The following is a 27085-nucleotide window of genomic DNA, read 5'->3' as shown; positions in this document are numbered from 1 at the left end:
TTAATGAAACATAAGCCACATTGACCTTCTTCAGTTAGAGATTAAGTCTTCTACTTTACTGACAAAATGAAGTCCTTTGAAGTGTTAGACTATTGATAGAAGTTCTCCAATTCTGTTGGCTGAAATAGTGTGTTGGTAATGAAGAAGATACAGTTCATCTGGTGGAAGTGCTTTGTTTTTAACTACCAGAAAGAAAGTTGGAAGAGTTGGTGGGGGGAGCAGAGGGAGAGAAAGAGAATGCTTAGAAAATATAAGATAGTCTCTGGGGCTAGGGTTGTAGCTCAGTGGCAGAGCAATTGCCTAGCATGTGTGAGGCACTGGGTTTGATACTTAGCACGACATAAAAATGAAAGAAAGGCATGTTGTCCATCTACAACTACAAAATTTTTTTAAAAAGATAGCCTTTGAAGATCATATAGTCTTCTGGTTCTTTTTGTTTTTGTTGTTAATTGAAATAAAATTCACTTAAGAGTCACCCTTTTAAAATGTGAAATTGGGTGGTTTCTAATATATTTACTAAGTCAGGTCATGCATTTCTCCCAAAAATGTCTATCACTGCTTCTATTTTGGGGGGACAGTATCATGTAATATTGTTTTCATTCTTACAGGATTAAAAATTAGTCTTTCTGATTCAATGAATTCCCAGATGTTGCCTTCTGTAAACAAATCTGCAAAGTAGTTACTTTTCAATGCTTTAAGAACTTACTCTTAGCTGAATTTTTCTGTATAATAGACATATACATTTTTCATAATTTTTTGACAGATCTTCAGGATTTATTCCACAAGACTGGCCACATGTGGATGGGAAACTAATCTACAAGGAAATCTGGAACTCCCTTAATTCTACCTTGCCAGAACCAGGAGCTTGACAGCATTTGATTCCAATGGAGATGGAAGATACTCAATTCTGGAGCTAAGAGTAGCTGTAGGATTCTACCCTCATCAGGCATGTTTTAGGAATGGGTGTATACCCTGAACTACTAAAATCTACTTAAATAACAAAAACAAATCTTTTACACTACAGACTTCTAGTCCTCCAAATTACTGTAGCAGACACACTGCCACCTTCTAACGTGTTTAAAAAGCTATCTAAACTAATTTTTTTAAAAACCATTTTACTTATATTCTGATGTTCAGAAATCTATGATTTCCTGAGACCAGTAATATCTTACATTTTAAAATGCCAGGAAAAGAAATGATAAAGCCCTCTCTTTTCTCATTTCTTTGTTAGAGGGGAAGAGATTTATCTTTTAAAATTGGAAAATGTATATATAGAAAGAAAATAAGCTACCTTTTAGCTTTCATGTAAATTTGCCTTAAATAGCTGCATTTTATAGAGACTCATAAAATTACTTTTTGTTAAAAGATTTTTCTCTGTTTCTAAATAGTTAAAATGAAAGAAAAGTATGCATATTGTGTGGAAAGTAGAATGTTTTTGAGCAGGATGTGAACAAATGACATAATAAAAATCATTTATCTGATCTGGGTAGCAACTGAAACTATGCTCACATATACTTAACTCATCCCTCAAAGACCAAGGTGCTCCCTTGGGGTTAATCCTGAATACAGGGACATTGATTCAGGTACTTGATACCAGCTTCAGAGTTAAAAAATTTGGATTCTGAGTGTATATTCCTATTCCTTAAAATAATCCCAACCTGTGAACCAGAGAACTCTTCTTGGTGCTTTTCCTCATTTTTAATTTTCTTTAGGGTTTATGAGCATAAAAATTATCCAGTGGGGAGCTACATTTTCCCTGAAGTGAGTTAGATCATCTTCCCCTACCCTACACAAGTCTATCTTAAGGCTGTAGCTGACTCCTACCTTCAGTACCATCTCCATTCTGAGTGATAAAAGGCAATTCCCTAGTCACTGTCTCAGACTAGCCACCCAGAGCTTTAACAGAAAGGATTATACCTACTTTTAACCCAAGAAACTATACCCCTTGAGATTTTACCTGTGAGTTAACCAGGAATCTGAGATTTCTTGGTGAGATGACTAAGGGCAGAATAGTTGTAAAATGAAATGAGTGAAATCATATTGTTTCCTTACAGATTTGAGCTCAGAAGTAGAGGCTTTCTGTCCAGTGGATGCCTAACTGTAGTTGGCACTACAGCAGGAGCCTTCATGTGATGGTGGCAAGTGCAATACTTTTCCATATTGTTGGGCTGGCAAAGCAGGTCCCTAGATGGGAAAGAATGGTGCCTCCATGTCACCAGTATGTTGATTTACACTTGCTGTTGTTCCCAGAATCTGTCTTGGGGCCACACAAAAGGAAAACTTACAAAACATTGCTGTAGCCAAGTCAGGAAAAAACTAGAGGAACACTCCCAGCACTGATTTCTCTAAAAAAGTTCATTTCCTTTAACTTGTCCAAGTTGATCTGTGAGCCAGTGCAGTCCAGTACCAATAAATATGGAAATGTTTTCTTCTTCATACAACACTCAGTTTGGTGTTAGCTGACTTTAAATTTTCTTCTAAAGTATTAAAATTCAGTTAAATCAAGACATCTTTTCTAACAAATGTGTCTGCTTATCATTATTGCTTGTTTTACCCTTTAAAAAACATTTTTCTGGGCTGGGGATATAGCTTGGTTGGTAGAGTGTTTGCCTCGCAAGCACAAAGCCCTGCGTTCAAATCCCCAGCACCGCAAAAAAATAAAATATTTTTCTTTAACATTTTTCTTGACCATCCATGTTATTTCACTTTCATGGAAAGGTTAAAATATAGTTAAATTTAGCTTAGCACTTTAGGAAATTTGAAGATAATTTTCTTGCTCTTCTGGCTTCTTTCTATGCCCTACCCCTTTTTCATATATACACACTAACACATTTTATAACAACCAAATAACTTTCTAGCAGTAAATTGAATTATACTGCTATATTTGCACATACTTATAAATAGTATGTCTACACATGGAAGTCATTTTTGTGGGAGGTGGAAGGTACTGGCAATTGAAATCAGGAGCACTTGACCACTGAGACATATCCCCAGCCCTATTTTGTATTTTATTTGGACACGGGGTCTCACTGAGTTGCATAGTGCCTCACCATTGCTGAGGCTGCCTTTGAACTCACAATCCTCCTGCCTCAGTTTCCTGAGCAGCTGGGATTAAAGGAGTGTGTCATTGTGCCCAACTGGAAAGTGGTTTTTTGAATAACTGATTTATATGAAATATACTTGAGGAAAAGGTAACTTTTCATTTTTAGTTTCAAGTTCTTATTCATAGGCAGATACTTTCAGGACACCTTAAGTCTTGTAGTATGTACTTTTCTTTTACATCCAGTTGCTATATCCATGGAAAACTAATCTTTTTCTATTTCTTGTCTTTTCTTCCCACCTCAAGCTTGTCTGCCAGCATCACCCATGAGCTTCTTGTAGTGCCATCCCCTCCGTCCCCTGCCTGGTGTTCCAGGGGCACCCTTACTGTGCTCAGGCCTGTGATACCCTTATCATCCTGCCTGAGAAACTACCATGTCTCCCAGACAGAGTATAGGTATCTCAACTTCCTTTGTACAAGTCCAGCAGATTCACCAGCTTACCATCCCTGTTACTTATTGTTTATTTGGGGTTTATATCTATATGCCATCCTCTCTTACCCAGCCTTTGCCTTGTGTTGAGCTACAGTCAAGCCTCACCTGCCAAATTCTCAGCTCTGTGAGAAAGATCAGTTTACATTTTAAATTCTTATTCCTCTTCAGTGTGACAACTCTTACTGCTTCTCAGCTTCCCAAAGCACTAAAACTTGATCCTTTGAGTCTACTGCCATATATATATATATAGATTATATATATATATATATATATATATAGATTATATATATATATATATATATATTATGCCATATATATATCTGGCATAATGTTTACTTAAAGAGTCTCCCTATAAGTCAGAGAGGCAAACAGGTACTGTAGAAAGCAAAGAACCAAAGGAATAAAGTGCCTGGCTTCAAGATGACTCCAGAGTACCTGGCACTCAGGAATGGGTCTGAGGCAACAAAACTAAGCAGTAAACACCCTTCCTACTGCTGGCCATTTTGAATTATGCTGAGTTTCCTTTCCTTTCAGTTGCTGGACATCACCTCTACCAACCTCCTTACTGTTCCTGCAGTTACAGTTGAGGATTTTGACTATGATGGACTCATACTTATAATGGCCTGTTGTTTGTAGTGACAGCTTTTGTTTGCTGCACACCTCATTGGCTTGCTTATCAACACCAACAAGATGTGATTTCTTTCATAAAGAAACCAGAACACATATGGCTTTCTTGAGACTTTATAGAGCATGTATGGTTATATGAACCTAACCTCCCTTGTTTTCTCATATTAAGAAACACAAATCTATTTGTTCTATTGGAGCTATATTGGTCAGACATAAGCAATTTCAGTTCTGTTTAGGGAGTGAATTCAAGGTTTTCATGACTCCATTTGAGCTTTATTTATTTCATATCATTGATAACAGACATTTTACTATTTATAAGTAAAACATTTCCTTCTTTTTTCACTGTATTACTAAAGCCTCTCCCAACTCCCCCTGTTCTTAAGAAAACAAAAATCTGTTTTCATCCCTATATTTATGAGTTATATCCTTTTTTGAAAGCAAGGGCTAACAGATGGTGGGCACAAAGCAGTCCTCTACTGAAGACTGTAGGTCTTGGGCTTTGGGCATCTACAGGGTTGAAAGGGGCAAGACTCAGAGTGGACAAGGTACAGAATGAGTGAACCTTTGCCCCTGTTCTACAAGAGAATACCCATTTAGTCCTGTTTTATATTTTGAGTTACAATATAATAGCATGTTTATAAAATGGAAAAGAAAGTTCTTGCTTATCTTAAAAAAAATAAAAAGGCATAAAAGCCATTGCTGGACAGAGGTCATATAAATAGGGCTAGGGCTTTCTTTTTGGTTGCTGAACCTAATCCCTTCTGCCCTCCCCCACACACATACACAAAGAAATTAACTGTTTACTAAGTGCCAAGAATCGTAATCATTTTCTGTCACACACACACACCCACACATATCACTCCACATAAAAGGCAAAACCTGTCCATTCTTCTCAGGGAAATCAACATTTAAAGTTTAGAACAACTAAGGTGAGTGGGTTGCTCATTTCCAAAGTAATGGATAAAATTTTGTGCAAGAACCAGGCTTTCTCATCTTTAAACTAGAGGCAAATAGTAATTACATTTGTCTCTCCTTTAAGGACCATTTCCAGAAAGTATTCAAGGTATTCCCAGTAATAGAGTGATGGGGACCCTTCACTTTTCAGAAGCCACGGATCTCTAAAATATGCACTGTGGATGTCTTTCTGTATAATTTTAGGAGGTACTGACCAGCCCTTCCTCTAAACCAATCTATAGACCAAGCTGATGACATTTGCCACACAAGCATTCACCACATGTGTTTGAACAAGATATGATTAGGGAAAGGATACCATGGGGTATGGTGGAAAGACCAGGAAATGTAATGTCAGGAAGATGCAAATTGGAGAAGTGGTTCAGCAACAACACAACAACAACAAAATAAGATAATGGCATATGCCCTTGGAACCTGTCTCTTCATCAGTAAGAGAAGAATCATGATAGCCATTTTGCAGTGTTCTCGTATTAGAAACAATTCAGAGAAAACCACCTAAAAATCAATACATCATAGATATCAGCCATTCACCCCATTATGTGATGTGGGTTCATGGGCCTCATGATGACTGGTTTGACTAGTGGTATAGCCATTGTGGACTGCCACACGTGTGTGCCCTCAGCAACTTTTAATTTGGATGGCAGTTGTACTTACCATTCTGCAAAGTGCAGCGCCTTTGTGGATCTAGCCCCATTTCTTCCTCACATTTGAGCTGAAATTCTGGATGGAGGGAACTGAGCTCATCCACAAGTATTGATTCAATGTGTCTCTTCAAAGTCAACCTTCAGTTCTCATTGTATTGGTTTGACTTGTGCTATCATCAAAAAGGGGAAGGACATTGCTCTCCTAATGGCAAATGAGACATAACAGACTCTGATTTTTCAAAAATCTTTAATAACGTAACATCCAAATGGGCCCTCTGTGTCAACATGACTGCCGTGAGGTTAGCTCTATTTTCTACTAATACCCCTGGTATCTGAAGCTCCCACCTTCAGTAAGTGGAGGCTACAGATATGAAGCAAAAACTTGGCATTGAAACAGTTCATTTGAGGGTCAGTGTGGGAAGGGTATGGTAGTGGACATTCCTTTCAGGATAGATGTCCAATGGGTAGAAGGCAGAGTGTTCCATCATTAGAGGTATTTTGTGGAGGGGTGGGGCAAAGGGTATTTCCTTAAATATGGGAATTGGGAATGGGAAGCTTGTCTGGTGCTGTAGCATCTAATTAGATGAGGGTTGGAGTGCGACCACCAGAGCAGCTTTCATAGCAACAGGGGACTCTGCCTTGGGGCTGCTGCCTCTGAGGCCATAACCCTTGCCTTCAGGGGTGTCTGACTCCCATAGACAATCTGGAATCTGGACTTTAATCTCAGTGTTGGTAAAAGCTGGGGAATTGCCTATTTTGATAGCTGCATTGATACCATGGTGTCTCTGTGTATTTATCCAGTATAAGAGTGGACTGTAAGTGAAGGTGGCAGCTGTCATCACTTCCACCCACTACTGGGCACACCTCTCCTGCTGCAGCTTCTTCCTCCAGTGAAGAAATATAATGCAGCTGCCAGTTATCACACAACACAGCCCCATGAATCCAAATTATAGCAAGATGCAGGCTAAGGCATTAAAAGAAAGAAAAGAGGCACCTGACTGACAGTTCTGGCTTGGGACCTAAACTGTTTTTCTCATTTTTCTTTTTGATTTGGCTCATTCTTCAATCCATCCCATCTCCCCTCCTTGAAGATCTACCTCATGATTTTATTATTCAGTTAAAGCTAGGTCTGCAGGGAGCCTAAAAGTCCACTTTTGCCTTTTAGAGATAAGGGACACTAGGTCTAGAGGGAACATGACTGGCCCAGACTCAATCAGGCCTTCTGACTCCCAGTCCAGTACCTATTCAATCCTTCTGACTGATAAGCCTCACTTAAGGGCAGGACCCTCAAGGAACCACTTACAAGGGCACCAATGTATCTTTTCTGGTTGGGAAAACATGATTTCTGCCTTAATAAACTCCTTAGTTACCTAGAGGAGTCTGTCTCTTAACTATTTAGTACTCCATGCAGGCAACCTCCAGCCAAACATGCAAAGCATCTTTACTCTAAATGCGTCCCCACACTCAAAGGACAGAAGGGTTACTTACTGCCAGGAAGGCCCAGGTTCTTCTTTTGAGGATCCATACCATTGAGTATTGTTACTAAGCCTATGGCTCGGCAAAGTATGAACTCACCCACTAATCTATCCACCAATGGGAGTCTTCAGAAGGTCCAAGCTCCATTGTTCAATAAAGAAAATGTCACTGGGTTCTGAGCACTGGGAATCCCAGGGCTGGTGCTTGTGGAGTGGCTCTGAGTTGATGGAAGGAAGGGACTCCATCTTGTGGTATCTCATGAGCATAGTTTTCTTCCATCAAATACTGGTCATCCCAAAATTGTTTTTTCTCAACTTCTTAAAGTGAAGTCACAAAACAGCCCCCAGAATAGGGCCCTCACACCCTCATGAGCTTGTATTGATATTGTTGGTTGTTAGGAAGCCATTTTTGGATATATTTTCCAGTGGGTATTTGGGCAGAGAACACAGTGAACATTGGGCAGACCAACCCTCAAGAAGTTTCTGACCAAGCTGTCAGGGAAAAAACTGTTCAGGGGAACCATGTGGTCAAAATCTTCTTCTTCGGCTCCTACAGTCTCTTTTGCTTCTTCAACAAGGGTTGGCAAAGTGTTTTCTCAGCATCATCAGGCCCTGTGGGAGTTCTCCACTGTGTGGTCCTGCACCTCCTTCCACCTTTATCTCTCTCCCTATGCATCATACAACTTTCCCTTCTGGTCAGGCCAGATGTCCCAAAGACCCTGTTAATTCACCTCTGGAGTTTGGTTCCTTCTGCTCCTTCACTCAATAGTGCCTTTCCCCACATTTACACCACCAAACACCTCCTTATCTTCCCAGGTGGTCAGCCATCCCTACTCTCAGGCAAATAGTCCCTTCAGTTGATTTCCCAGAATCACATTATCTCCAGCTGGAAGAGACTTGGAGAGTTGTCTAATCCAACTCCTATCAGATGCTTGAATACTTAGGGAAGAACTTTCCTCCTCAGTAACCAGTCCTCCACAGTTGCTTTGACTCAGGGACTTGCTTACCACCTTCTGAGGCAGCTTGCTTCATTTATGACCAGCTCAGATTGAAAGCCACTTCCTAATCAAGGCTAGCTCAGCCTCCCAGTAGGTTGTTGCACTGTTCCTGGCTTGGCTCCTTGGCACTATTCAGTTACCCCCATCTTTATTAGTAGCCAGAATGATCCTTTTAAAAATAGATGGTGTTACTCTACTCAAACATACAGTAACATCCCCTCTCACTCAGATTACTTCCTGCAAGTGGGCCCTGGAAATGTCTTAGTCTCTTACCCTGGGGACCAGGTTGTCCTCTCCTTTACAGTGACTGATGAATTTCTACAGGTCTGTTTAGGATCTGTGAAGAAATGCAAGGGAAGAAATAGGTGGCTGCTTTTGCAGTGGTTGCCATTGATCCAAAGGTTTGCCAGTGGACCTCAGATTCCTGCAGGCTGCCTGGGTAGGAGCCAGGGTGTGGCCACACAGAATATCAGTAAGGGAAGTTATGCCTATTCCCTGGTGCTCACCTCTGGTGAGCACACCAACATTCACCTCATCAACTTCTGAAAGCTGTTGTTTTGTATTTATAATTATCAGAATAAGAAAGACAAGAATTACTACAGATCAACATTTCAGATCTGAGAATGTTAGATATGCTGTGTGTCATGAGGAATCAGACTCATGCTCAGAAGTATCTCATCGAGGCAGAAACAAAGTACTTCTGCAGAAGAGTGTGCTACCAAACAAGGTCTGGATAACAATCACACCAGGATGGGAAATCCACCTGCTTTTATCTCTCATGCAGTTCTGACTCTTAACCTGATATGACAAATTCAGGGGTACAATCTATACAAATGGCTAATTGAGATATTTACAGAAATATACCCTCAGTTTTTTCTCCCTCCCTCTGTTCTCTTTGATGGAAAAGCATTCTTGTGGTGCATGCATTCTGACACTTGTGTACCTCTTACCCAAATTAGTCTTTCTTATTTCTGTCTTTGTTTGTCAAACTGACCCCTTCCCCTACCTGTTTTTCAAGGGGATATTCAGGTGATGGATTTTGGATCTGCCACATCCATGGGCTCTGGTGCTATTGTATAACTTTCTATTCTGTTATATTCCCTATGACTTCCTTTCTTATATCCCAATATAACACTTAAGGCTAAATACTCTATTCTGATAATAGACCATGGACTATTTCTCACAAGAAGAACTTGAGAAAAGATTTGAACAACTTGATCCTTAATAAGAAGTCAACATTGCAAGATCCTGCAGAAAGGGAATCATGGAAAAGCCTGAGGACAAGAAAGACGCTGAGCCTGGTGGGCTGAGATGAGGTACAGCTGTGGTCAGGGAATGTGTATGCACACACAGAAATAGATGAACTTCTGCTACCTTATAGAATGAACCCCACCAAGAGTGAACTCTAGTGTGTAGTGTGGCCTGTGTGTGACTCTGTCCTATCAGTGCAGGCCCCACATATGTGCACTATTCTGTGAGGATTCTAATTTGGGGGAAAAAATCTGCATGAATGGGTGCAGTGGTATATGAAGAGTCTATGTAATTTCCTCTCAATTTTGCTGTGAACATGAAACTGCTCCTTAAAAAGCTTAATTTTATAAGATGTGGTTTAAGATATTCACCATTTATTAACTTCTTTCCTGAAAGCCACCATTACTAAAGAAAAAAATGACCACTATAATTGGAGAATAAGTGAATGCTGGTTAATAAAATGAAACTCAAGTATCAGAACTTCTGTCTATGCTCACTGTCACAAAGAGAGTTCCCAGAATTGCCAGTGCATCACTCAATTCAACAATCCTGCAACAGCAACCCACACAACAGAGAAAGGAAAATAACACAAAAAAATTTCCACTTGTCCTGGCTCTCCTGTTATGGGAACCTGCTTGTGATCCTGTGGCTTACAGATTACATGTTGAATTGCTAGTACCACCTTAGGGAAAAATAACATGAAATTTGTATTGACCTAATGACAGTGAAAGATAAAATATTCTTAATTATTGAAGATTTTTCTGCTAAAAAGCAAACAAACAAAAAAACTGGGTAGGATTAGTTCTTCCAGGGGAATTTAAGCCTCTTTGCAAAATAAATAAACAAAGTTTTAAAGAAAGGATAAGTTCATCATGTGCAGTCTTGGAACTTCTCAGGAGGCCTAAAGTCAGCTGGGTCTCAGCTCCCTCAGGTCTTCTCTGGGATATTTTCAATTGAGTCTTATTTGGGTGAAACTCACTTCTTAATTAATGATCAATGAAAGATAACAGAGCCACCCTGCATCTGCTCTCCTCTGGTGGAAGTATCTGGATCTGTGGTGTAACCAGGTAGCACCTCAAACCCCACAAACCAGGCTCACACCTCAAGAACTGGGATGCTGTGCACCCCTCTGTGCCTGATTCTGTGGTGGCTATCCAGTCCCACGGAATATGCTGCTGGAGGGAGCACCCTCATAGGAGGGCATGCCCACTTGGTTCTCCTTTGGACTAAGCTGTGCCTCTGAATGGAAATCCTGACTTTAAAATGTCAGGAGGGAAGATGCAGTCAGTAGGATCAGGTACAGAAACACCACAACAAAGTGTTAAAGTTTTATTAGCCTAAAGCAAGAGAAAACTGTGACAAGGTTATAGCAGGACTTCAGAACTGATGCTGGGTCCAGCATGAAACCACAGGGCTGGCACAGTCCTGCACACACCTACGGGGCTGGATGCATCAGGTCATGGCCACCTGACCATGAATATGAGGACATTAGCTGTGATCATCCTCCATCAACTCCCTGTTGTGGTCTTCATGAGCACATAAGCTGTTCAGTCTTGGACCAAACTAAACATGGCAATCGCCAAATGTCAAAACCAGAAACTAATGTATAATCCACTCTCAATGCACATGCAGCCCCACTCAGGTGTGGTATTTACTTGGTACAGCACACAGCTCTCCCACAACTTCTAACATCATTCCCTCTCACTCCAGACTAGAAAATACCCTTATTCAGTTGTTGTAAAGGTGGATACTGGGATGACCTTGCTTTGGCTTGCTGGGGCAGCTGGACACCCAGTATCCTCCCCTAGTGTTTGTACACATTGACAGTGACATCAATCTTCTCTTTCACATATTTGTTCTTGATGTTGATGTTGTATATTTCTGAGTCCTCGGAGGTCACCTCCTTGATGGTCAAACTGACACATTTAACCTTTTCCACCTTCACAGGGAAGTGTTCACTGAGCAGGAGGTTCTTGTAATCCTTGAAACAAAACATTTTGGGGTCAGGATTTCCAGGAACCATGCAGGTCAGATTCAAGGTCTTCAGAGTGAAAAGGTGGGTAGAGATATAAGAGGTAGAAATCAGAAGGTCAGGCTGTTTCCCACAGGAAAGCAGCCCTTGGGCTCACTAATAATAAGTAGTCCTGTGTTCAGTCTGTGAGCCTTTCCTACACCTGGTCTGTGAGCCCACACTATACAGCATCAGAGTGCACTGCTTATATCATGAGAGCCCCTCCACACAACTTAGGGGGCCATTCTTCACACATCAGAGAGCCCTTCCAACACTTGAGAGAGCCTTCCAAGATAACTCATAAGGCCTTCTCTAATCACTTCAAAAAATCCTTCCCACATAACACAGATAGCCCTTCCTACATACCTCATTGATCCTTCTTATAGAGCTCAGAGATTCTTCTCTACACAACTAAGAGAGCCCACACTACATAGTTCAGTGAACCTTGCCTATACCTTAAGGTGCTTTCTGGCACACATCAAAGGGCCCTCCTTACACACCTCAGAGAGTTCTTCCACACTTCACAGTGCCCTCCCTATGCACCTCATTGAGCCCTCCCTACATATGTCAGAGAGCCTGCCCTATACACTTCAGAGAGTTCTCCCTACATACCTCAGGGGGCCCTCCCTACACACCCTGGAGATCCCTCCTACACTGCTCTGACAGCCCTTCCCATTCAGTCACAGAACATCAGGTGTGAGGAGGGAATGTTTCATGACAGCTCACCCAGAAACCAAAGGACTGCTTTATTCATCCCCAGATATAAGCCAGGCCTCAGACAGTAAAGAATGTGTGGGCAGTTGACCTCTGTATGTCACAGCAGATACATAAACATTTCTTCATTCCTTCCAATTTAGAAATGAATCTCTTTTACCAATTCTTCTTACAGATTCAGAGAATATATCAGCTGACAGCTCGCAAACTGTGCAGAAAATGCATTGTAGAACCTTGTTTAACATTTCAACCTATGGTAAGGCAATTGTTAATTTCTCAATTACATCTTTATACAAGAGCCTTGATCATTCCATCTCAGGGGTTCTCTATACTTTCATTAGCTGCTAAAGGGAAGGCCTAATTTTTTTTGTATTTTAGCCTAATAAAATCCTTTCAAATATCTATGACCCTATGACATTTAATTAGAATCACAGGAGTAACAGGAGAAGTACCAATCAGCTATCAATAATTCCACTGACAGGCAACCAATTAAGTCTCCAATAAATGGTTTTCATTATACATTCCAACATGACCCTGAGAACTGGAGTGGATAACTTATTTCGATTGCTTCATAAATGCTGTAACTGCTCATGTTGAAGGGGGATTTGCCTTCACATGATGGAGGTGGGTGTGTGGGCTCACCTCCTCCTTGCTCAGCTGTTCCCAAGTGGCCAAGTCAGGGTCATCAGAACTGATGGGCCCTGAGGGATGAGAAAAGCAGTTACCTGAATGACATGTGCATTCTGTGTTCTCAGAAGTGCCATTTGAGGATTTAGAATACTGAGTATTGTTTTTGAGTGGATTTTATTTTTTCAGTGCTGAGGATTGAACCCTCAAACTTGCACACATGAGGCAGGCATTTCACCTCTGATTTATGTCTAGAATGCAAGGCCACTGACACTGTAGAAATGATCACAGTGACCAGAGAGAGGCAAGACAGATGGGGAAATCACAGTGACCTGTGAGCTGATTGGCAATACATCACATTCCCTCTCTGCCACTCCAGTGCCTGCCCTGAGGATGGGGTTACACCCTCCCTGCATGACTACACTCTGCCTCAGCTGTGCACACAGCAGCTTGCTCTCACCCTGCCTTCCATAATAAACACCACATCATTCAGGCCACCAATAACTTTGCTGCAATATGCAACAGGAAAGCAACTGGGTTGGGAATACATTGACAGCGAGATTCCTTGGCACCATGTGGAACCAAGGTGGAAATTGGAAGGAGAATGTGCTCCCATGGGTGAGAACAGGGGCGGGGAAGATACATCCACAGTGAAGGAGGAACCAAAGGCCATGGGCACGCAGATCAGAATAGCAGCTCTGTTCAGGAGACAGGGGATATGCTCAAGAGGGAAAGTGGGGTGTGTGCCCAAGAGTGACAGAAGAGTGTAACCCCACAAGCCAGGCAGGAGGAAAGGGGACCCCACATGGGAAGCAGGATTTAGAACGGTAAGTGGAACATGGGAAGGAGAAAAAGCAAGATTAAGAAGAGAATGTCTAGAAGGAGGCTGGAGCTGCACAGGACTTGCTTGAATCGGGGCAGGAATGCTTGCTGCTTATTATCTGATACACAATGTTAATTATGGAAAATAGGGACCCTTTGCCACCCAAGGTAATGTGCCATCCTATTATCATCCCACATATACTCACTCTTTTCTGAAAAAAAAAAAAAAAAAAAAACTATAGCCCTAAACTCCACAGGGAGAAGAGAATAAAAAGGGAACTGAGACATGATGCTGTCAAAAAAGCACCACACACAAGCAAAGGCAAAGAATTCACGCTGTTCTCTGAAAACACAGATCTGTGCAGTCTACCTCAGTCCCCAGGGGTTGGCTCCAGGACCCCAAAGACACCAACCACAGTGTCAAGCCCTTTGGTTGAAGTAGCATGGCATTTGCATAGAATCTAGCATCTGATTACCTTTAAATCATGTTTAGGCTGCCTGTAACACCTAATGCCTCATGAATCCTATGTACACCATACTTACACTGAATTGTTTAAGGAATAATGATAAGGAAAAAGTCTGCTCATGTTCAGTGCACATGCAATTTCTTTCCAAATTTTTTTGTCATAATTGACTGAACATAGGGATCTGGACCCTATGCATACAGAACACTGACCTTGACTTTTCCTGGTCTCTTCCACTGCCTGTTCTGCAATGGGGAATGCACCATACAGTGACTGGAATACCCAGGGAAAACTGACATGCAAACCCACTGGATGGAGAAATTTACTTTCTTTCTCCAAATTCACCAGACCATATTGCATATTTTTAGATTGATTTTGAATTGTTGGTTTGGGTTTATCTTACTTCTTCAGGTACCCACTCAACAGATATGATGCATCATTAGTGAAGGCCAGGACTATGCTTGGTTGAATCCTCTAAGATTCAGACAAGCATGTGGTAATCCCAAATCATTAACTTAAAGTTTGTTCTGTATGATGTGTCTCCATGAATACAGTGATTTCAGAAATTTTTAATCATTTGAAGTAAGCAGGGATGTGATGACTCTGGAAAGATAACTCATAAATGGGTTTCTAGTATATCATAATGCTGCCCGGCTACAGAGTAGACCACCTGAATTGCTACTTTGGCTCCAAGAAGAGCACATTCTTGGGGTCACTTTGGATTCTATAGATATTCGGTCACATAGAAAAATGCCCTGAGTCACCCAGACTGACTGCTCTCTGATGTAATAATAATCACATAAGGAAGTCTTATTTGAGTTGCCGGAACTTTGCAAAGGCTTCATTGATGGCTTCAAGGAAACAATTCACACATTATTAACTGTGGAAGTGCTTAGCTCTTGTCCACAGATATTCCACTACAGGACTGATCAGTGAAATTGAAAAATGGCCTAATGAGTAATGGACTATCCAGAAGGGATTTTCTCTGAATGTAAATAACACACTCAGGTGAACTGTTGGCACATCTCTGTTTTGGGATCTGGATGAATCACTGGGTATAAAACATGTCTCTCAACTTGTCCAGAGATGTTGAGTTTGTGATGATGGTTCTCTCTACTATCACAAATCTTGAAAATGTATTTCCCTTTGTCATTCTACATGGGCTCACAGATCTGCAGCCAGGCCATCTTCTGACTACCTCCTATCTGCATGTTCTCCCTATGAAACCTTATCATATCTGTAGAGAAAACACAGCAACATTTTAATTCAGTTTTCATGTCAGAAGCACAGTGCTGGGGGCACACTACACATGTGGTGTGGCCTTGCTTCCTAATGCCAATGGCATAGGAGACATTGTGACTACTAAAATTTCACAAAGAACATCAATAACTCAGACCCAACACCTCCTAAAATTAAACTGTACTTAATTTTAAAAATCACATTAGTAAATAATATACTAGTCACAACACTAGTATATAATATACTTGTCACAACACAATAAACTTCAAAATACTTCTTACAGTATGGCAGCTCATAAGAAACCTAAAAATGAAACTGATATGCTCCAGCAATTGCACTTCCTGGAATATATTGAAAATACATGGAAGGAGGGGTGGAAGCAGATATGTGTTCACCAAGCTCACAGTAGCACCACATACACAGCCAGATGTGTACAACCCATGTCCACTGAGAGAGGATGGATAAGCATGAGGTGGTCTATCCATATGGCAGAATTTACACAGCCCTAAAAGGGAAAGGAATTTCTGACCCAGGTACAGCATAAATGAGCCCCAAAGATGCCATGCCAAGTGAAAGAAGCAGACACAGGAAGACAGCCACAGTAGGGTCCCACTCAGAGGAGTCTGCAGAGATGGGGTAGGTTGGTGCATGCCAGGGGGTTGGCAAGGGCCAGAAGCCAGTGTTCAGTGGGGACAGAACTTCAGTTTCACAAGATGAAAGAACTCTGGAGGGAGATGGTTGTGCCAGCTGCACTTCGGTGTGACTCTGCTGTGTACTGGGAAATCGCTGAAACGGTAAACTCCACCTCACATGGATTCTTAAAGCTTGACTGAAGGAAAAGGTGCCAGTCCTGCCTCCCAAGGCAGTATGAACTCTGTCACATTTGTGAAGCCAACCTGTTTGGACAGGCATGTGTAGACTCTTTCCCAATGTCACTGTGAGTTGGGGATAAGTGAAAGATTTACAGAAGTCCTGGTCATGGGCACAAGGAAATAGACTCTCAAGGGGCAGCAAGGCAGAGCTGGCTCCACCTGTCCCTCCTCAGGTCCTCATATCTGCAGTTGTGTGTTTGGCAGATGGTGTTCCTGACACACAGACTCTGGGACTTAAGTGCTACTTGGTTGGTCTCAGGTGCAAGCCTGCAGCTCAGATCTGAAAGGCCAAAACCCAGGAGGCAGGAAACCCTGTGTTTTTCTGAGGGACAGCTCCATGCAGTTGTTTCATCAGTGATGGGACCCACCCAGAGAAGCAGGAGGGATGATGCTTCCTATGTGGCTTGACTGGCTGCTTCTTGCACCATTTCAGTTTTTGGGCATGTTTGGGCCCTTGTGTTTCTAATGGAACACGCTGGGAATTTGCACCCTGGCTTCAAGATTGTGTTCTGTCTTATCTCCCTGCTTTCTCCCAGGTGAGGCACACTAGGGGCAGCCCTGGACATGAGGACACTCTATCACCTGCAGGCATTTTTCCTTCATCCCTTGCAAGCCCACCCTACTGACAACTCTGCCTCATACCATCTCAAGACTGTCAAGATGGCTCAGAACTAAAATTGTGAGGGCCCAAGCAATGCTGTGTCACTGGCCACTCTATTCTAGCCACGTGCTTGGGTCACAGGTGCTGCCCACATATCCATTTGTGGTACCAGTGGACCTTCATTTATTTTGTGAAGTGTGTTATGAAGTGTGGAGTCAGATTCTTCTGGGTGAAAGGTATCTTCAGCAGAGGGGCAGAAGCTCCTGTAGATGGCAGAACCACATGGATCTCAGGATAGCAGCAGGAGCCATCAATAGCAGCACACTAGGGATGTAAATATTTTAAAGACTTGTCATATAAATTGTCTTTGCTTACCAATAGAAAGAGAGGAGGAAAATCATCTTGCTATAATATCCTCACTCACACTTGTAACCATACTATTTTATCTTTGCTAACTACACAACACAATTTTCTAGTGAGGGACTGCTACACAAGTAGCATTCAAGATCAAATGAAACCCTGATAGTTTTCAAAAAGGAAAGGGTACAAGAAGTGTTTGCAAACTGGAGTGGAATGCATGTAGACACAAAATGAACCTCCCATGCAGACACAAAATGAACCTTCTATGAAAATTAACTCATAATAGTCCATCACTGAAATTTGAGAAAACTAAAAGCATTCCAGAAGGAAACAGTATCAAACTATCACTATTTGCCAGTGATGTGATTCTATATCTGGAAAATCCAAAAAATTCCACCTCAAATCTTCAAGAACTTAAAAATGAATTCAGCAAAGTAGCAGATTATAAAATCAATACCAATAAATCAAACACATTCCTATACATCCTATACCAGAATGAATGAATATTCAGTACCTGTTTTTCAGTGCTCTCCACAATGAGCACACTGCTATCTTTGTATTATCCACCTCCCATAGTGTCAGACTCACTGAATTATTCACATTAACAGATGTGATGGTATGAGACTAACTCAGATCTGCAGTGATGTGTGGCTCTTGAAATACAATGAACTCAAAGTCAGGTGCAGGAGTACAACCTCCCCTCTTTTCAGGAGGGCCAATACCCTGCCTATGTGCCCTTTCTTCCCTAATGGGGACCCTATGCAGTTTCCTAACAGTCATCCTTCCTTGGACTCTGCAAATATATCGGAGATTTGTTTGAGCCTTTTCCTGGCTAATAAGCATCAGTGCACATTTATATTTAAAAGAAGAATAAGAAGAATCAATTGATACATTCTTTTATTTCTTTTGGTTTTGAGGATTGAACTCAGCAGTACTTAAAAACTGAACCATGTCCCCAGTCTCTGTTTTATATTTTATTTAAAGTCAGAGTCTCACTGAGTTTCTAAGTGCCTCACTGAGTTGCTTAGGCTGCCTTTGAACTCAGTATCCTCCTGCCTCAGCCTCCCGAGTCACTGGGATTACAGGCATGGGCCACTGCACCCAGATCATATATACTTAAAAACCCCAAAATCAAGTGTCCCTCAGTGGCACTACCTTTTGCTCTAAAGAACCAGTGTGCACTTTATCCTGGTAAAACATGTCTTTCCAGACAGCTTGGAACTGTTGCCCTGTTTCTCCTTTACTTTCTAATCATTAAAAGTCAAAACCAAATGCAGTTGCCCCCTGTTAGCTCCTTCCTGAACTCCAGGATCCCAAGCTTCTGTGCAGCCAATGGCAGCTGAGCAGCCCAGCACTGCAGTCAGGAAAGGACCCAGTTCAGAGTTTTAGCAATTCCATTCAAGGGGCAGCTGCCTTTCTTCATTTAACATTGCTACAGTTCATGCAATAAAAATAACCCTGCAGAAATTTAAGCTGAGGATATAGCTCAGTTGGTAGAGTGCTTGCCTCACAAGCACAAAGACCTGGGTTCAATCCTCAGCACTGAAAAAAAAAAGAAAAGAAAAGAAATTTAAGCTCATGTTACCCTTGCTTAAAAGGGTAATAAAGACGCTTGTTTTGTTTAGTGTGTATATGGCACTTCATACTTATCAAAGGCTTCACAAATATCTATTAATTATAAAACCCCCAAGGGAGCTGAGGAATAAAAATTCCATCCCCTTTCCAATTAATTCTGCACCTTTCCATTTGGCAAATACATGTATTTCAGGGCTCTTAATAGAGCAAGAAATTCCCTTGGCTCTTTTGTCTATATCTTGGAATTTTAAAGAAATTATCCACAATATCATGGAAGCTCAGGTTTAGTTGCATGAGGACTTGTGCTTCCCCTGCTGACTGGCTGAAAAATCAGGCATGTCCGCCAGTTTTTAAAAATCTCTTTTAAGTCCTGTACCATGTTAGTATGGCAGAGAAAGACACTAGCCAGAGTTTTTTAAACTGCTGTATCTTCAGCAACTGGACAAGAAAAGGGGAAAGAGGTCCTTTCAGAAAATTCAATTAGAGTGAGAAAGGAATATTCTTTGGAGAGAGTGAGGAAATGGAGTCTCCCCCAGTGTAAAAGGCCTCAATATTAACAAAGGAAAATCCTGTATTACTTTGACTTGCTTTGAAAAACCACTGTTTCTGGAAAGCAGTGTTTCTTGCAAACACTGCAAACAGGGAACCATTTCCACCCAAATTTCAATTTATACAATAAAAAGTATGACTGTCCCCCCAAAATACAACTGTCCAAAACCAACGAGATGCAGAGGGTTTCCATAACTCCTCCTGGAGGTGGAGGTGTCACACCCCTTCTGCCTCTCTCTTCTCAGTTTTGAATGGTCTCAGGAAGATCAGGGAAGCCAACTATGGGTTTTGCACCATCTATGCAAACAGCCCCTCTCCCCAGTCTTTGCCTAGCACTTGGGTGCATCTTGATGCTCTCTGTTAAGTAGTCTCATTATGGAGACCAAATAGGCTTGGTTGGTGACCCATGACATTATTTGTACAGAAATTTTAAATGTGTACAATTTACCTAGATTTAGAGGATTATAAGTAGAATTTCTGCACACCCCTCTGGTTTTCCTTATTAAGGGGATCACAGCAGATTAGAATGGGCATTTCATTATGACATACATTGTATTTAGAGCAAAGCTGAGAGAGGCCTTCTGTAGCATCTGTGAGGGCAATCCATCATAAGCAGGCCCAGTGGGAAATGTGCTATGATATTCTCATTAACCTCCACACTCTTCTCTTTTTCATTCGTTAAAGGGGCCAGTCAGCTTTTTAATATAACTTTTATTAGTGAAATTGTAGGAGACAGAATTCCTTAAACACTGACATGCTGGCTGGCAGGTCTGCCTGGCTCAGCTGGTGAGAAGCATGCACATCCTCCACAGCCTAGATCCTTTTTTTTTTTTTTTATAGTTCAATGGGTGAAATATTTAATAATATACATTTATCATTATAGGAAGAAAAAGATCTATTACTTAAAATCTTGAAAAACTTTCCATAAATAAAAAGTAGAAATAACAAGTGAAAAGAATGTTACCTATTGTGCAACACTAAACCATAAATACGTTTGAACTTATTCATTTAAGTACACACACACTAACAGATGTGGGTTTGAGGTAACTAAGATTCTGTTTAACTTTGCGTAACATAATCAAATTTAGCAGCCTACTTCTACAAATGCTGACATAAAATATTTTCAATTCTTAAGAAAAAGAAAAGCAATTCTTATTAAAATCGTACATATAACTAAATATTAACTTTGCTTTAAATAGGATATAAATAATAAATTTTATATTGAATAGGATATAAATCTAAAAAGTAAGCAATTTTAGAATTCTACCTATTTCTAATACATCAGAGCTTTATATTTATATACATGTCATGTACCCGAAACAAAGTAAGTTAAGAATGAGAGACTGGACTTAGAAAAGCCAAAAGTGACATATTTATGTAAAGTATTAAGGTTAACTTTCATATTATTTTGTGCATGCTTTGAATATGAAACATGTATATCCACTTGAAATTCTTATTTTTTAAAAAATAAAATTTAAAATATGCTCACATATGATCTTTGGAAAAACAAAGCCTTTAGAGTTGTTTTTTTTTTTTTTTTGGCACCAGGACTTGAACACAGGGGTACTTAACTACTGAGTCAAATCCCCAGTTTGTTTTAAAATTTTTTATTTTGAGACAGGGTTTCACTACGTTGCTTAGGGCCTTGCTAAATTGCTGAGGCTAGCTCCAAACTTGCAATCCTCCTGCCTCAGCCTTGAGTTGCTGGAATTACTGGCATGTGCCAATGTACCTGTCTAGAGCTTGATTTCTTGATAGTTATGGGTACCATTTCTACTTTGCTAATCTTCCGGAAAACAGTTGTTTATAATGAATATACTGATTAATACTTATTTGGTATTCGAAGTAAATATACTTAACAAGCAATTATACCAGATCAGATATTTTAAAGTTTTAAATATGAACTAAATTTTAAACTAAAACAACTTATCCCAAAATACTTTGAATTCTAATACTATTGATTCAGTAAGAGCTCCAGCCTTAGAACAATATAAATATAACTTAAGTTCTTTTCTAACCCAAACTGAATCTTCAAATTAAAGGGGGGAGAAACAAAAACAAAAATGAAAACCTCTGCTATCAACAAAAAATTTCCTAAATTATTTGTAAACACCAAGAAATTCTATTATTCTTTCCAAATTCTCAATTTCTTCATCTTTTTACCCATTAATACTGTTTGACCTACAACATAGTGTAAGTTCATGCAACCTATACTGATTTCTGTTGCTTCTCTGATTAATTCAAGTTAAAATTCTCAGTACATACCAAGTCATTTAAATTTCTACTAGATGACCATTAACATGCTATTGGTTTGTAGTTAAAAGTACAAAATTAAAAGGGAAGAAGCTAAAATATAACTGTGTGGTTTTCACAGATGTGATTGCTGGTTTTTGTGTTATTATATAAAATCTATTGCTTTATCTTTTCAAATAATACAGACTACAAATATTCTCTCACCTGTTAATTAAATTTCTTTACAACTTTAAAATTCATGACATACATATATGAACATACACTCATCTACTGTTTTGTTGTTCTTTTTTGTGTTACATAAATCAAACTGGATATTTCCAGAAATAAGTTAGATAAGTGTTCATGTTTGGACTAAATTACTATGGGTAAGTTCTGACAATCTTTTGAAATACTGACTTATTAGATAACCAAAAATCATAAGAATTACACAAAATAAGAAGGGCAAAATATCTCTTAAAGTAGGTTAAAATATAGACTTGGCAACAAAAATATCAGTTTTAAATCAAAGCTGCTCATCAGTCTTCAGTTCAGTTATTACAATGCTGTGCTTTGACAATATTCATCTTCTTTTCTAGACATCAAAAGTCACCAGATTTGCAAATTCTGAAAAGCTTCAAAAATTTATGTAGCAGATAATTTCTTACAGTCCAATTTTTTTTTTTTTTTTATTTCCAAGGACAATGTTGGTTCTTTGGGTTCTTGTTTAACTTGTTTCATAGAAATAGTACCTTCTGGGTTTTCTTCAATAAGAGCTGGGTGGTTGTCTATAATCCAGATTGGAATGGTCTGCATGTCTCGCAAAAGAATCCTATGGATGCTTCCTTCCAGATTCCCTGTCTCTTCAATATCTCCAACTTCCACCAGCTGATCCACTGCAACTAGATTTTGATCTGGTTCTCGGAGATTACCCATGGTAGAGGCAGTACTACTATTTTGGGTTAGGCATGTATCTGTTTGAAGGCTATGACTTTGACCGAGCAGTAGAGAATTACTATTCATTACAGTACTTTCTACTGAATCCAGAAGTCTTGATGGACTGGAGGAGGGGTGGTTATTTACTGATACCAAAGCTGGTGATCCATCAGGAGAGGTAAATCTTGGTTGTAATTGCAAACCCTGTAATTGTGTAAATATTTTGGGCTGAAATGAGGAAAGTGAGGAGAGCAAGTGGGTTGGTTCTGGAGACAAGGAAGTCCCTGCCTGATTTGCTTCCACTTTGGTAGTAGCTGATTCTCCTGGTGAATTCCCTTTTGCAAACGTAACTGTCACAGTCTCTCTGAGAATATTCCCACTATCTGTAGTCCACTGAAGCATTGCTGGAATAATCTCTGCGTTATATACCATATCTCCATTTCTCAAGGATTTCTGTACCTCATGGATGTGATTTTTTATATCATTTACAGTTGAAAAAAAAGATAAATTATGTCTTTCAGGTACCTCATCAGGTTTGAACAGTTCTCTTTCCACAAATTTTCTGAGCTGTTTCCTTACTGCATATACTTGTTCTATTCCCTGTGATACCAATTCTTGAATTTTATGGGCTACTTGAGGATGTAGACGTGATGGCAATGCACAATTTTCATCTCTAACTGCAGTTTCCTCTTCTTCAACAGAAGACACAGGAAAAGGGGAAGGTGACAAAGGGAGGCAGGAAGTCTCTAATTCATGATACTGATGAGCTTGCTGTGTAGGTAACTGTACATACCACCTAAGAACACCACCAGCATCTACCAAGTTCTTCTTTAGCATATTAAAAGCTTTTTCCTGTTCCATTCTGATTATTTTCTTGTCAATTTTTGGGTCTGTAGGTACTCTATATTCAGGAAACTTCTGTACTTTTTTAATGTAAATCCTGGCTGGACAAGTAGCTTTGTAGAGCTGACATGACCTGCTTTCCTGTTCACTGATTTTTTTTAATTGGAAACCTTTCCTTCTTGGCCCATACTGACATGCCATTACCACAGCTCTACTCCCTGCATTGACAAATGGAATTCCATCATATGGGACATATTGGGATTTCCACATCAAACGTGTAGAAGGCTTGGCTGGGCTTGGAGACTGGCGGGTTCCCCAAACACTCTGTTTGCTGCTTGTGAAATGTTAGGATACTTTCTAACTCAGTCTCACTTACACAGTAGCCACGGTATGAATCTCCAATTTTCTCACAGCTCCTAAGACAGCAGGCCCATATAGGTGTGTTAGAAGAGAGTGACTGAAGAGGAGCCAATAAAGGTTCTTCAAGCATTCTGCTTGCTGACTTTTTGGGCAATCCAAGCGATGTGTGTGGATGAAGAATGTAACTACTGGTGTTGTCAGCTGTAATGTCCACTCTTACAACTGGTAAGTTTCTGTCACTGGGTTTCTCTTCAGATACATCCTGAGGACTATTTACATCCACAAGCTGCCCCTGAGGTATAATCACTTGTGCCATTCCTGACTGGGTAGGTGGAATTACACGAAGCACCTGTCCATTTTCTGATGAGCTAGCAACGATCATCATTTGTGCATTAGAATCCCCCAATGAATGAAGTTCATATGGAACAGATTGTCCATTTTGTTCCACTAGATGGAACTGCTCTGCAGAAAGAGTCTGTGTCTGAGTTAGGGGCCCTGGTATATTCTCAAATTCCTCAGCATCTGTTTTTGACTCTTCATCATCATTACAGTTGACTCTTAATGAATCATTAGACTATTCCATGCTGGCATCACACTCAATTCCATTTTCTCCTACTGTTTAGTAGCTTAGTGTTGTTTTGTGTGGCCCTGTATGGTATGGCATGTTCCTGTCCTCTTGGAAGCTCTGAGTAATAAACAATCTTTTCAAAGGCAATCAACTCCTGTTCTGTTGGCCTCACCATACCTTCCAAAATAGAATGCACCAGGTCCAGAAGGTTTCACTGATGAATTCCACCAAGCATTTAAAGGAGAAATGTACCAATTCTCTACATCTCCTTCAGGCAGTGGCTCAAGTTTAAATTCCAGGCCTCAAGCATTCTGCTATCCCCAGAAGTGCCCTTCCATGTTCACAAAGTTCTTCCTTTTTGGAGGCACTAAATAATAATAGCTGTAGCTTCATTTATGTGAAAGTTATAACTGTGTCTTCACAGCAGCATTTTATCTCATCTTGGCTCCGAGGCCCCGCCATGGAGACCAGCACAATGCGCAGGCGCACCTCAGCCTAGATCCTTGATGCTGGAAAACTCCTAAGTACTCAGCACGTGCACCCTGTGCTCTTCCCAGAGTAACTTAGTGGAAAAGGGAAATGGCCCTCATAGTGACCTTAGAGACCATTTTATCAGTTAAAAGAGCCTACTGTTTTTCACAGGAACATAGAATCCAATGAAATTGCAGAGCATTCATGGCCCATGGTGGCTTGAGCTGCGGGGAGAGTTGATATAACAGCAATGCTTTTGTGAACCTGAGCTTCTCTGCCTCTGATTGCCCTGGGAAAATGTGATTCTGGATGGGCTTCTGAGCCCTCAGAGGCTGGAGAGTGTCATGGAAAGACACAGGCCTGGATTCGATTCCCCACCTTCTATTTCAGTTCTGCAGCTCACTTCTGGGTGTGTCCTAGACAAGTGCCTGAACTCTGGAGTCTCCTGCTAGGCTCAGTAACAAAGATAGGATGATCTGCCTCCAAGCTGGGCCATAGGACTGATGGTCACATGTGAGGAGGATTCCAACACTTGGTGATTGACTTTGGCTGTAAGTTTTTTACATGGACAGGAAATCAACTTTTATTGAATTAGGCTGCTGAAAGTCTAGCTATGCTAACTTGTCTTATCTTTTCTTTAATTTTTTTCTAAATTTGTCCTAATTAGTTATACATGACAGTAGTATGCATTTTGACACACTGTACACAAATGAAGTATAACTTCCCAGTCCGCTGGCAGTACATAATGCTAAGTCACACAAATAGTGTAATCATTCATGTATATAGGGCAATAATATCTGTTTTATTCTACCATCCTTCCGAACCCACTGCCACACTCCTCCCCTCTCTTGCCTCTATATAATCCAAAGTTCCTTCATTCTTCACTACTTATCCCCAATTATAAATCAGCATCCACATCTCCTAAACAAACATTAAGCCTTTGTGTTCTAGGGAGTGACTTATTTTGCTTAGCATATTCTCTAATTCCATCCATTAACCTGCAAATGCCAGAATTTCATTCTACTTTAAGGCTGAGTAATATTCCACTGGGTATATGTATATGTATATTTTCTTTATCCATTCATCTGTTGAAGGGCATCTAGGTTGGTTTCATAGCTTAGCTATTGTGAACTGAGATGCTATAAACATTGATGTGGCTGCATCACTGTAGTATGCTGATTTAAATTCCTTTGGGTATAAACTGAGGAATGGGATAGCTGGGTCAAATGGCGGTTTCATTCAAAGTTTTGTGAGAAATCTCCATGGTCCTTTCCATAATGGTTGCACCAATCTGCAGTCTCACCAGCAGAGTATGAGTGTAACTTTTTCCACACATTCTCACCAACAGTTTTTATTGCTTATATATATATTTTTTTGCTCATATTTTTTTATTATTTTTAATTTTGATTGAATGTACCCAAATGGGGTACAACTGTTCTCTCTCTGTACATGAAGTAGAGTCGCACCATTTGTGTAATCATACATGTATATAGGGTAATGATGTTTGTCCCATTCTGTTATTTTTCTTCCCCACACTCCCTCCCACCCCTCTTTTTCCTCTTGCCATTAAGACTGGAATAAGATTAAATCTTAGTTTTGATTTGCACTTCTCTAATTGCTAGAGGTGTTGAACATTTTTTCATATATGTGTTGATTGATTGTATTTCTTCTTCTGTGAAGTGTCTCTTCAGTTCCTTAGCTCATTTCTTCATTTGGTTATTTAGTCTTTTGTTGTTAAGATTTTGTCTTCTTTATATAGCCTGGTGATTAGTGCTCTATCTGAAGTGTGTATGTGGTGAGGATTTTCTCCCATTCTGTAGGCTCTCTCTTAACATTATTGATTTTTCCTTTGGTGAGAAGTAGCCTTTTTGTTTGAATCTATCCCGTTTATTCTTAATTTTAGTTCTTTCACTTTAGGAGTTTTCTTTAGGAAGTCAGGCCCTAAGACAGCATGATGAAGATTTGAGCCTACTTTTTCTTCTATTAGATGCAGGGTCTCTGTTCTAGCGCCTAAGACTTTGATCCACTAAGAGTTGAGTTTTGTGCAGGGTAAGAGATAAGGGTTTTATTTCACTTTGTTACATGTGACTTTCCAATTTTCCCAGCACCATTTGTTGAATAGGCAATCTTTTGTCCTATGCATGTTTTTGGTGCCTTTGTCTAGTATGAGATAACTGTATTTATGTGGGTTTGTCTCTGTGCCTTTAATTTTGTATCGATTTTGGTGCAAATACCATGCCATTTTTGTTACTATTGCTCTGTAATATAGTTTAACCTCTGGTATTGTGATGCCTTCCACTGCTTTTTACTTGCAAAGGATTGTTTTGGCTATTCTGGGTCTCTG

The 27085-nt window shown here is 40.2% G+C and overlaps 1 protein-coding gene across 1 annotated transcript; it reads right to left on the bottom strand.

The window, feature by feature from the left end:
- Positions 1 to 20831: 20831 nt before the first annotated feature.
- On the bottom strand, positions 20832 to 24724 carry LOC306652329 (calcium-responsive transcription factor-like). Its single transcript, XM_079125294.1, is given in 2 exon segments — positions 20832 to 23664; positions 23666 to 24724. Coding segments are annotated over 2 exon segments (1878 nt in total). The 5' UTR covers positions 24088 to 24724; the 3' UTR covers positions 20832 to 22208.
- Positions 24725 to 27085: the final 2361 nt, after the last annotated feature.

Source organism: Sciurus vulgaris (genome assembly GCF_902686455.1).
Source record: "Sciurus vulgaris genome assembly, contig: HiC_scaffold_177_arrow_ctg1, whole genome shotgun sequence".
NCBI lineage: Eukaryota > Metazoa > Chordata > Mammalia > Rodentia > Sciuridae > Sciurus > Sciurus vulgaris.
This window is presented reverse-complemented; position numbering and strand designations above follow the sequence as displayed.